Source organism: Carcharodon carcharias, chromosome 15 (genome assembly GCF_017639515.1).
Source record: "Carcharodon carcharias isolate sCarCar2 chromosome 15, sCarCar2.pri, whole genome shotgun sequence".
NCBI lineage: Eukaryota > Metazoa > Chordata > Chondrichthyes > Lamniformes > Lamnidae > Carcharodon > Carcharodon carcharias.
In genome coordinates, this window is record NC_054481.1 from 69969598 (window position 1) to 69982552 (window position 12955).

At 42.4% G+C, this 12955-nt stretch overlaps 1 protein-coding gene across 1 annotated transcript in view; it reads right to left on the reverse strand.

The window, feature by feature from the left end:
- Positions 1-12955, reverse strand: part of LOC121287955 — a 387185-nt gene that overhangs the window by 49103 nt on the left and 325127 nt on the right. The window contains exons 64-65 of the mRNA XM_041206118.1: positions 10062-10266; positions 973-1160 (exon numbers count right to left, since the gene is read on the reverse strand). Of these exons, the coding sequence (XP_041062052.1) occupies positions 973-1160; positions 10062-10266 (393 nt within the window). The remainder of the gene's footprint in view (positions 1-972; positions 1161-10061; positions 10267-12955) is intronic.

Here is a 12955-nt window from a genome sequence, read left to right on the forward strand (position 1 = left end):
TTTTAATTTATTTTCTATATTGATTATATTAGAAAGCTGAGGAAATAAATTATACTTTTGTCAATTTTGTGCAATATTAGGGAATATCTTTTGCTAATCCAGTGTGAGTCTATTACCATTCAACACTGGTTCAGTTCATCAAAGAAAGGAGTCTTGAATTTTTGTGAGAGAACACTGACTTTTGTGACTGATTTTCGTTACTTTTTGTCAACTGATATTACCCTTTCTATTTCTCCTGAGCTGCTCTGCCTTCCTCTCTTCATGTGAGAGACTTGGCCTCACATCTAGTGGTATCCTGAACTTGATAGCCAGGAGGTGTGCGTATATGGTCCTAACAAGTTTTCCTCCTCCAGAGATAGAACATACTGTTACTGTCAAGTGCTCCATTTAAGAGTCATAATGCTTACATTCTGCCACCAGTAGATTTACTTTGGAGTTTGTTTCTAAATTTATTTCTAAATCATCCCTATGCAGGCCAACTCAATACATATTGTGACATTAATCTTCACTTTGGAGGGTGGTATAAAATGGGCAATATTAATCCAGCTGCTTGTGATACAGATTTCCCTTGAAGTCAATGGCAATGACAACTGGGAGGAGGGTATCTCACTCCTTCTCTTCTCCAGGTAGCATCCTTGCTTATTCGAGGGTTGCTGAAACACAGCTCATGCCGTGATTTTGTTATGTGGTAGCAATGGGTGGGTCCCAAGTCTACCTCAGCAGGAACAGGGATCAAACCCTACACTGTTGTTATTCTGAACCACACGTTAGCTATCTAGCTAACTCCTCCCACCCCACGTATCTTGCTATGGCTAATTTATAGCACTGACCATTATTTTATTAAGAATTAATAAGGTCAACTGAAGCTGAGAAACAAATACAATTTTCCCAGTATAAGAAATCTAGATCGTAAAATTAAAAATTAGTGGCACAAAGTATTCTCCACTGCAGTGCAGCAATTAATACACTTACCAAATCAAATGCTTGCTTGGTAATATACAGTACCCTGGGTACTGACTGCAGCAGCCATGTATCCTGAACTACTGTGGGTATAAAAGATTGAATTTTTTCCAGATACTCCTCAGTTTTCAGTTTCCACTCTTGATCTAGTTCCTTCAGTGTCACATCGTAGTAAGCATCCTTTAGTGTGGCCACAGGCTCTGAAAATCAAATTGGCTTACCTGTTAATACATTAAAAACTTTACGTCATATGGCTCCTGCCCATTCCTTCAATTATAACTGGTTATTCCCACAATTATAATTGTTTGTTGCATATCTTCATACACACTTATTTGCCTTTGGGGAATAATGGAGAAATGTTGAAAGAATTATCAACCTGTTGAACTGCATCATGAATGCTCCTTCCAAGGCCAACAAATCCTGGAGTGGGACTTGAACCCATTTCTCTGGCTCAGAGAGAGGCACTACCTACTGAGCCACAAAATCTCCTGGTCATAATGAAAACCTGCTATGAATAGTTACCATGCTGTAATTACACCCCCCCCTCCCACTAACGGAGGCAAAGTGGGATAATTATAGCTGTGGGACATTGCTCAATTCAATCCCAACGTGGAAATGGTGTAACTAGGGAAAGCCAGGTTATTATAGTTACTTCTAAACTCCTATGATCAAACAGTGTAATGGCTATAAAAACAAAAAAACTGCGGATGCTGGAAATCCAAAACAAAAACAGAATTACCTGGAAAAACTCAGCAGGTCTGGCAGCATCGGCGGAGAAGAAAAGAGTTGACGTTTCGAGTCCTCATAACCTTTCGACAGAACTTGAGTTCGAGTCCAAGAAAGAGTTGAAATATAAGCTGGTTTAAGTTGTGTGTGTGGGGGGCGGAGAGATAGAGAGACAGAGAGGTGGAGGGGGGTGTGGTTGTGGTTGTAAGGACAAACAAGCAGTGATAGAAGCAGATCATCAAAAGATGTCAATGACAATAGTACAATAGAACACATAGGTGTTAAAGTTAAAGTTGGTGATATTATCCAAACGAATGTGCTAATTAAGAATGGATGGTGGGGCACTCAAGGTATAGCTCTAGTGGGGTTTTTTATTTTTTTATATAATGGAAGTAGGTGGGAAAAGGAAAATCTTTATAATTTATTGGAAAAAAAAAAGGAAGGGGGAAACAGAAAGGGGGTGAGGATGGGGGAGGGAGCTCACGACCTAAAGTTGTTGAATTCAATATGCAGTCCGGAAGGCTGTAAAGTCCCTAGTCGGAAGATGAGGTGTTGTTCCTCCAGTTTGCGTTGGGCTTCACTGGAACAATGCAGCAAGCCAAGGACAGACATGTGGGCAAGAGAGCAGCTTACTGCACTCCATTCTCTCAGGTCCAACCCTGACATTGTCATCAAACCTGCTGACAAGGGTGGTGCTGTTGTTGTCTGGTGCACTGACCTCTACCTCGTGGAGGCTGAGCGTCAACTCGCAGACACTTCCTCCTACCTCTTCCTGGACCATGACCCCACCACTGAACATCAAGCCATTGTTTCCAGGACTGTCACTGATCTCATCTCCTCTGGGGATCTCCCTCCCACAGCTTCCAACCTGATAGTCGCCCAACCTCGGACGGCCCGCTTCTATCTCCTACCCAAAATCCACAAACAGAACTGCCCCGGTAGACCGATCGTCTCAGCTTGCTCCTGCCCCACAGAACTCATTTCTCGTTATCTTGACTCCCTTCTCTCTCCCCTTGTCCAGTCCCTTCCCACCTACATTCGTGATTCCTCTGACACCTTACGTCACATCAACAATTTCCAGTTCCCTGGCCCCAACCGCTTCCTCTTCACCATGGACGTCCAATCCCTCTACACCTCCATCCCCCACCAGGATGGTCTGAGGGCCCTTAGCTTCTTCCTCGAACAGAGGCCCGAACAATCCCCATCCACCACTACTCTCCTCCGTCTGGCTGAACTTGTTCTCACGCTGAACAATTTCTCCTTCAACTCCTCTCACTTCCTCCAAATAAAAGGTGTGGCTATGGGTACCCGCATGGGCCCCAGCTATGCCTGTCTCTTTATGGGGTATGTGGAACATTCCTTGTTGCAGTCCTATTCCGGCCCCCTTCCGCAACTCTTTCTCCGGTACATCGATGATTACTTCGGTGCCGCTTCATGCTCTCGTCGGGACTTGGAAAAATTTATTAATTTTGCTTCCAATCTCCACCCCTCCATCATTTTCACGTGGTCCATCTCTGACACTTCCCTTCCCTTCCTTGACCTCTCTGTCTCAATCTCTGGTGATAGACTGTCCACCAATATCCATTACAAACCCACCGACTCCCACAGCTATCTCGACTACAGCTCCTCACACCCCGCTTCCTGTAAGGACTCCATCCCATTCTCTCAGTTCCTTCGCCTCCGTCGCATCTGTTCCGATGATGCTACATTCAAAAACAGTTCCTCTGACATGTCCTCCTTCTTCCTTAACCGAGGTTTTCCACCCATGGTCGTTGACAGGGCCCTCAACCGTGTCCGGCCCATGTCCCGCGCATCCGCCCTCACGCCTTCTCCTCCCTCCCAGAAACATGATAGGGTCCCCCTTGTCCTCACTTATCACCCCACCAGCCTCCGCATTCAAAGGATCATCCTCAGCCATTTCCGCCAACTCCGGCATGATGCCACCACCAAACACATCTTCCCTTCACCCCCCGCTATCGGCATTCCGTAGGGATCGCTCCCTCCGGGACACCCTGGTCCACTCCTCCATCACCCCCTACTCCTCAACCCCCTCCTATGGCACCACCCCATGCCCACGCAAAAGATGCAACACCTGCCCCTTCACTTCCTCTCTCCTCACCGTCCAAGGGCCCAAACACTCCTTTCAAGTGAAGCAGCATTTCACTTGCATTTCCCCCAACTTAGTCTACTGCATTCGTTGCTCCCAATGTGGTCTCCTCTACATTGGAGAGACCAAACGTAAACTGGGCGACCGCTTTGCAGAACACCTGCGGTCTGTCTGCAAGAATGACCCAAACCTCCCTGTCGCTTGCCATTTTAACACTCCACCCTGCTCTCTTGCCCACATGTCTGTCCTTGGCTTGCTGCATTGTTCCAGTGAAGCCCAACGCAAACTGGAGGAACAACACCTCATCTTCTGACTTGGCACTTTACAGCCTTCCGGACTGAATATTGAATTCAACAACTTTAGGTCGTGAGCTCCCTCCCCCATCCCCACCCCCTTTCTGTTTCCCCCTTTTTTTTTCCAATAAATTATAAAGATTTTCCTTTTCCCACCTACTTCCATTATATAAAAAAAACCCCCACTAGAGCTATACCTTGAGTGCCCTACCATCCATTCTTAATTAGCACATTCGTTTAGATAATATCACCAACTTTAACTTTAACACCTATGTGTTCTATTGTACTATTGTCGTTGACATCTTTTGATGATCTGCTTCTATCACTGCTTGTTTGTTCCTACAACCAAACCTCCCCCCCTCCACCTCTCTGTCTCTCTATCTCTCCGCCCCCCACACACACAACTTAAACCAGCTTATATTTCAACTCTTTCTTGGACTCGAACTCAAGTTCTGTCGAAGGGTCATGAGGACTCGAAACGTCAACTCTTTTCTTCTCCGCCGATGCTGCCAGACCTGCTGAGTTTTTCCAGGTAATTCTGTTTGTGTAATGGCTTGTATGTTTTAAGTTGCAGTTCAGTGACTGTATTTTCCATTCATTTCTTTTTAATGCCGTTTTGAATCAGTAACAAAGTGTGATAATGAAAGAGAGGTTGAGTGTGTGACAGGCAAGGGAAAAAGCATGAAACTTCATTTCATATAAATACATGCATTAGATTTCTCGAGATCGTGCTCACAGTGAGTAAGAGATTGGGCTGTTACCAGATCACAGAATTGTTACAGCGCAGGAGGAGATAATTTGGCCCATTGTGTCTGCCCTGGCTCTCTGAATGAGCATGATGAGGGTTGCAATGATGAAAGAATTTGTTAGGCAGTTTGTAAGAGAGCTGGTTACTCAGAAGCAAAGTAAATGGGGCCGATGCTCCTGTTATTGTGCCTGGGTATCATGATGACAGGAAAGGATGACTGAGTGAGACTGAGAGAGAATTTCAACAGCTTTCCAAAGACACATTTAACTGCTTAAAGAGGACCTGTCTTTTTAAGAAAAGATGCTGACCAAAAACGGATACCAGCAGTCACCTGTTGTCTGCTATTGTATGTGGCCACTTTTCCGGAAAGTTCCTTTATGGATTGCACTACAGACCTGCTCTGAGATGTTGCATGGAATTTCACACCTGGGGGGTATCAAGGCCCACCTCAAATAGAGACTTTTGAAAGGAAGGCATTAAAAATGCAAAATGCTGGACTTTTAATCCACTGTAATTCTGTGAAGACAATAGGAACTGCTACCCAGCCAGTTACACCCCACCAGATACTCAAAAGCCACTGTGGAGGACAAAATAAATCGTTAGTTTCTACTATCTCAAAATGTGTCAGTTTCTGAGATGAAAGACCCAAAAACTGTGATTACTTGGTCTACAACAATGACTGTGAGACATGTTAATTGAATACCTCTCTGTGAATATACAAACAGGAGCTTTAGGAACCGCTTTTGCACAGCCAGAATCAGAAAGAAATCACCAAGTCACCTGGAAAAGAATTGCTGAAAAAGCAGAGAGGAATTTCTCTCTCTCTTTGAAGCTAAGAGTGTCTCCAGCAAAGTGCGGTACCTAAACTTCAATTCGACTCTAGGATTTTAAAGGAAACCACCTCACTTCAAACAGCCGCAATGTTCAACCAACTACAGCTTATGGACAAGCAAAAGGACTTAATCGTGTGTGTGTGTGTGTGTGTGTGTGTGTGTGTGTGTGTGTGTGTATGGTCGCATCTTTATTTTTTTCTCTCAAGTTTAGTAATGAATAAACTTACTCTTCTTTGACTCAAGAGAACCTGGTTTGATTGGCTCCTTATTAACAAATAAATACATTTAGATTGGAAAAGGCATTCACAGGGAAAAGAAATTTTAAAAACTTTGTAGCGACCAACTGAGGGGGCTGAAATAGAGGGGAGCCAGTTCACTCTTCCTCAACCAGTTATAACATGGGTCACATTGGATCATCAGAGTGCAATCTATAGAAGAACATCATGTGAGGAGGATGCTCATGCTAGTGAGGGTACAGGTGGGACTTATGAGAATGTTGCCAGAGATGGAGAGTTTTAACAATGAGGCATAGTTGGATAAGCTGGGGTTGTTTTCTTTGGAACAGAGAAGCTGAGGAGAGATTGAATTAAGTTGTATAAGATTATGAGAGATAAAAACAAAAATAAAAACAAAAAACTGCAGATGCTGGAAATCCAAAACAAAAACAGAATTACCTGGAAAAACTCAGCAGGTCTGGCAGCATCGGCGGAGAAGAAAAGAGTTGACGTTTAGAGTCCTCATGACCCTTCAACAGAACCATGATTATGAGAGGCCTGGATTGAATGGATTGGAAGGACTAGTTTCCCTTAACAGCAAGATCAATAACTAGGGGGCATAGATTTAAAGTAAATAGAAGAAGGATTAGAGAGGGGTGAGGAGTAATGTTTTCACCCAGAGGGTGGCGGGGATCAGCAATTCACTGCCTGAAAGGGTGGTACAAGCAGAACCCTGGTCACATTTTAAAAACACTTGGACATGCACTTGAGATGCCCTAACCTACAGTGTTATGGATCAAGAGCCGGAGGTGGGGTTAGGCTGGATAGCTTTTTCTTGTCTGGGCATGGGCAAGATGGATTGAATCCGTGTTGCAAATCTTTCTATATTTCTATGATATGATGGTCTTGAAGCCCGTCTAAATTTCTGTCTATTTAAATTCGTGGATGGAAAATTGGGCTGGTTTCCTTACAAGGTTGCAGTTCTCCATGTCTGATTTTATCCTTTGCATTATGTGCTAATGATCTATTGTACACAAATACTCTAACAGCAAAATCTGTCCCTAATTGTTTCTTGATTGGGTCCTAGAAAGGAATAGGAATAGCTGCATCACCTGATGCAGGTCAACATAGAAATTAGATGTCACAGCAGCCTTTATTGAAATTCTTGTATAAAAATATATTACAAAATATTAATATTCCACTTTGATGTATTTTTCTCTCTATGCATCATTCCCTTTGTTTCTCCATCATCTGTCTGCTGGATTTTAATCAATAACATTTCATAATCTCTCACAGCTGCATACTTCTGATTTGCTGCATTTGAAAAGAGTTTGAAAGCCTTTGACTGATTCGATTGATTTAGATTTTGTTATTGTGGACAACAGCAAAGCATTTATGTAGCCTCTTTAACATTGTAAAAATGTCTCAAGACAATTCGCTGATAGTTCAATAAGGGACAATGAGATAAGCCTCAAGGCTTATTATAAATGCTGGCATGAACTGGTTAGGCTGAATGACCTGTTCTGTGCTGTATGTTTTACATAATTCATTGTTATCAGACACTGAACATCAAGCCACATAAAGAGATATTAGGGCAGGTAACCAAAAATGAGGTTGAGGAGATAGATTTTAGGTAGACCATTGTCACTTCTAGTAATTAAAAAACTACTAGAAATGGGGCAGAACCTTATGACCCATCCTGCCAGCGGGATCTTCCCGTTCCACCAAAGTCAATGGACTTTTGAATGGCTTGCCGCATTTTCGAGCCCCACCCCTGCTGCGATAGGGCCATAAAATTTCCCCCATGATTCTTGAACCAATGTTATCCCAGAATGTGAGATAGGAGATGCAATAGAACAGGAAATAGAAAAATCAGACCATTTTTACAGTCTAAACAATGGTTCTCTTGTGGTGTTGTTTGTGGTAATTCAGGTAAGGCACTGTTATATAAAAACGGAGTGTTACACTATTTAACGTACAGTGTTTTATTCTTCTCCTGTTCGTTTAAGGTCACATCATCTAATTGTTAGGTAGATAGATTCTCGATCATTTAGAGTTTAATTGTCGATTGGCCTTAAACTTTGCAAATTGGAATGTCCTTGTCAGTTTAAATCTATATTTTTAGAAACATGTATGATCTTAAAATTCTTTTGCATCTGCAGTAAAGCTCCCCTTCCACTAACATGTTGATTCAGAGTGGAACGCTATTTGCATGACTGCACTAAAAAGTCTCAAATGCTTCACGTGCTCTCAAATTCCATCCAGATGTAGCCACTGACGTTGAGCAATCTGACTGCGCAAGATCACCATTTTTACTGAATGTGATCGAGAGGCAGCTTGTCACTAATAGTCAGTGGTTTGGATTATCACACTTGATGTCCACAAAATGTGTGAAAACGATGGGAAATTGAGTGAGGGAAGAAGAAAAGCATCAGCTTTTTAAAGAATTAGTCTTCTCCAGGATATAATAAAGGATGGAAAATGCAATCCTATTGTTTGAAATTTTTTTTTTTCAGTATTATAATTTGCAGATTTCACTATCTTTTAATTAATTCATTCATAGGATATGGGCATCATTGGCTAGACCAGCATTTATTACCCATCCCCAATTGCCCTTGAGAAGGTGAACTGCCTTCGTGAAGTGCTGCAAACTCCATTTTTGAATAAAAACAAAAAAACTGCGGATGCTGGAAATCCAAAACAAAAACAGAATTACCTGGAAAAGCTCAGCAGGTCTGGCAGCATCGGCGGCGAAGAAAAGCGTTGACGTTTCGAGTCTTCATGACTCTTCAACAGAACTAGCCACTTTTGGTTTTTTTTTGAGTGCAGTAAGTTCAGAGAGAGAGAGATTAGAATGGGTGAGAGGAGCAGAGAAATTGAGACGACTAATGTCGCGCCGACAGTTCTCAATGAAAAGATCAAGAGAAGGTAAGAATCCAGAGGGAGGGGTCCAGGTGGAGGGAGAATATTGGAGGTGGGTGAAAGGATCCGTTGAATGAGGAGAGGACTCCTGCCCAAAGAGATGAGCCCGGAGACGAAGACAGCGGAAGAAGAGTTCAGCATCATGCCGAGCCCGAAATTCATTGAGGTGAGGGCGTAAGGGTATGAAACTAAGTCCTTTGCTGAGCACTGAATGTTCAGCATCGGAGAGGGGAAGGTCAGGGGGTATAGTGAATACACGGCTGGGGCTGGCATTGGAAGATGGGGTGGGGACGGAGGGACAGGCAGGGGTGGAGGGTCCTAGATGGGTGTTGGTGTCGATGAGTTGTTGGAGCTTGCGTTCCTTAGCACTTGAGAGAGTTGGGTTTTGGAGAGGCTTCCTAGATTCACCTTCTAATCAGGACATAATTGAATAAACATCAGTGAAATGACAGGAAAGTGCAAGGCATTTATGATAGAATAGTATTTGACACATCAAAAGTAATGGATAGAAAATAGTGCAGCAGTTCTTATGGGCATATTACTCTAAATAATGCTCAAACTCATTGGCGTATACCAAATGTACAATCTGCCGTGAACCAGCACAACTGGGCAGCATTTTCAAACATAATTTTTTGAAAAAAAAGTGCTGTAAAAATATTCCTGGTTATATTTAAGGGTGTTAACTTGTTGCAGTTTGATTAACACACCTGATCACAATCAAATGTCTTATTACAAAGAAATAAGCATTTGTAATTAATCAGCGTCAAATTGCCCATGTGAGTAACCTGATTTTAAATTACTGAAAATTACTAACCGAAACTCAGAACCACTTGCTAGTTATATTGTTGTACAGTTATCAGCTTCATAGCAAATTAGAAAAAAATATATTCAAAAGTTTTTAAAAGGGAAAGATTAGTTGGCCTTGATCGGTTTAAATTTTTGAAACCTCCTCGAAGGCCCCAAGACAGCTACTGGAAACTTCCAAAGGTAATTAACTCATCCTGATGGAATGTCATGGTGGTCAGTGTTATGGATGGGGCCTGCTTCTAGCGTGATGTTTTTTAAACTGGTGCAAAGGATCATAGAAACTGGAGTCATGCTAAAAGTAAAATTCACTGCGCTTTTGCGCTGGTTATGCCAATTTTAGGTGAGTAGCTCTGAAAAAAAACCAGCACAAGAGGATGGAAGCTCCAGACTATCGTATCCAAGATCCTTTCAATCTTTGTTTTGCATTCTCTTCATCAGCTCTGCACTTACTTTGTAGTTCTCCTTGTAACTGTTGTAATGTTTCTTGAATCTTTTCTAGGTACAATGGAACAACATGTAGCACCATCTGCCTCACTCTGCTCAGCTTCCACATCTGACGGAACATTCTACCACCATTCCTAATGGCGTCTGCTGTTTTCTGCGAGGCTTTTAGCATCCAGCCACATGTTTCATACAGAAATGTAGTGTCTCCAACCTATAGAAGGATAAAATTATCATTCAGAGTACAGGTGCAGGGAGGAAGATGTTTTACCCATAATCTCAGACAGATGTGTTTCAGGCCATCCACATCAAGTTAACCAGGAGTGTTAACAGAATCCAAGCTGGGTGGTGAAGCAGAAACCAAGACATAGAGCTTTTCTTTATTGAGAAGTTTATTGACTTGTTCAGTCTCACAGCTCTCCTCCGACTCAACACAATGTCCCAGCTATCCACTATTTATATGTCCTGAAAGTCAATTAATACCTGTCACCTCTTTCTCTTAACCTTAACAATGTAATTGACATTACCAAGGAGTACCTCTACATAGCTGATTGCTTGGCCTAAATAGCCAAGTGGTTATGGTACTGGGTTTGTAACCCCAAGATCTAAGAGTTCAAATCTCACAATGGCAAACTATGAAACAATGTAAGCTTGGCCTAAATAGCCAAGTGGTTATGGTACTGGGTTTGTAACCCCAAGATCAAGAGTTCAAATCTCACAATGGCAAACCATGAAACAATATAACTTCATCTGAAATGACAAATGGAAATGGGTTTGTACTCGAAAGAGTTACATACCTGATTGCTTGGCCTAAATAGCCAAGTGGTTATGGTACTGGGTTTGTAACCCCAAGATTAAGAGTTCAAATCTCACAATGGCAAACTATGAAACAATGTAACTTCATCTGAAACAGATGGAAACGGGTTTGTACTCGAAAGAGTTACATAGCTGATTATTGAGATTGAAAGCATAGCCTTACAGACTGGCAGAATGCAATGGACAGATAAGCTAAAAAGACTTTAGGATGCCCTAAGTTTGCCTTCTTGGCGGCAGAGAGAAAGACCATCCAAAGACAAGGACAAAACAAGAGACAAGGGAGGGGGAGAGGAAGAGAGGCCCGAAGACCAAACAACCAAAGCTGTGAGAGAAACCACTTTGTGTGTTATATCATCCAGTATATTCTGCGTTAAAACTTTAAGTCACCGCTTGAGTTTGCCCACATAGTTTATCTGAGAACTTAACAAACTTGTCCTGGCTTTGTTTCAATAAATTCGATTCGCAACAAAGCTTTGCTACCAAGTCTGTACCTGCCTTAAAGGGCTGCAAAGACCAAAATCTTAGAGACCTGCACAATATTTATGGTCAAATTAGTATGTTTAATACAGCAATTCTTTAAGTACTTAATTTTTCTTTCAACAAAGACTTTAACAAAATTGAAACTTCTCACTCTGGAACAAGCTGCATAAAGCTGCCCATGTGTGAAAACATGCCTAAGACCATGCATTTTTCTCCACTAGAGAGAGATACATGGTTATATAGATAGTTTCAGGAGCACCACTCGGCAAGCATGCAGCAAGGGGAGGAGGCAGGCCTCTATGAACTACAGGAAATGAGTCCGAGCCACTGGCATCATGCTAGAGCCAAGTGAGCTAACCAAGCCCCACAACCTAGGAGCATGAATACAAATTTTATCAAGAGTCTGACCTTCTAACTTGTTTACAATTACAGAATACGAAGGTCTAATTGGGAACTATTTTCTTCGGAGTTGAGAAGGCAGATTTACATCTGATGGGCACAGATCTTATGGTCTCCGGATCACCAGAGATTGGATGTGCCCAGAAGATGTGCTAAGAGATCCCTCGGAAGTCCCAATGCAAGGGCTCCATGGGAATTGCACGGAAAGTTTGAACTTCTGATGGGTAATTCCTCTGCTCCCTGGAACCCTCCAATAAAGTCTCCAACTTCGAATTAGAGTCAGATACTTCAGACAGATATTATCCAGGAAAAATACCTAGTCTAACTCCTGGGTAACTATACAAATGACCCCCAATCATTCACACTAACCACTCCGACTCCTTCCTTGACCTCCCCGACCAGACTACCCCCCGACTCATCCTGACAACTCCCCCTCAACATGACCCAACTAGCCCTGACCCACCTATCACCCTACCCCCTTAGCCAACCCACCCTAGCTCCTAACCCACCTGACCCCCTTATACACTTACCTTCTCTCCGTAGCTTTTCAAAGAAGCTTTGTGACATTTAAACTCTACTTTATGGAATATGGTAGCTGGTGCAATAAAAAGGGGATGTGGCTTCTATGCGGATTCTCTCCACTGCTCCCTCTAAGGTTTGCTGTACTGAGTCGATTGTGTAGGGTCCTCCATCGCAAGATCGCTCAGAAATATTGCAGAAAGCTAAGTGTGTATTTTTTTTGTCTGATCAGGGTTGAAAATCCGGGTTCCGGTTCTGAGTGGAAGATCTGGGCCTTTACTTCCTTGAAATCTGCCTGTTATAATTACAGTAACTCCTAATTACCAATCTGTTCCATGACATGGACTTTGTTTAGAATTCAAGTCTCATAGCAACATTATAATTGCTCCTTCCTTGGACATTGAAGATAGACAGAATCATTGAAGGTGGACAGAGGCCTTTATATTTTTTTCATTAACCTGACAGCTTTCCTAAAACATTTTCATTCAAATCTAATTAATTTTCATTTTTAGCACAAAGGATAGCTTTTGGATAAGAAGTATCAAATAATTGTCCCCATCATTAATTGTTACCTCTATCACTCTCTTGCCATCTTCACCTCTCCCATCAATCCTATCCCATTCCTCACAGAAACAGTCTCTCCAGTCAAACTTTGTTGCTGGGTTCCCCTTACCTTCCGGTGTTCCTGT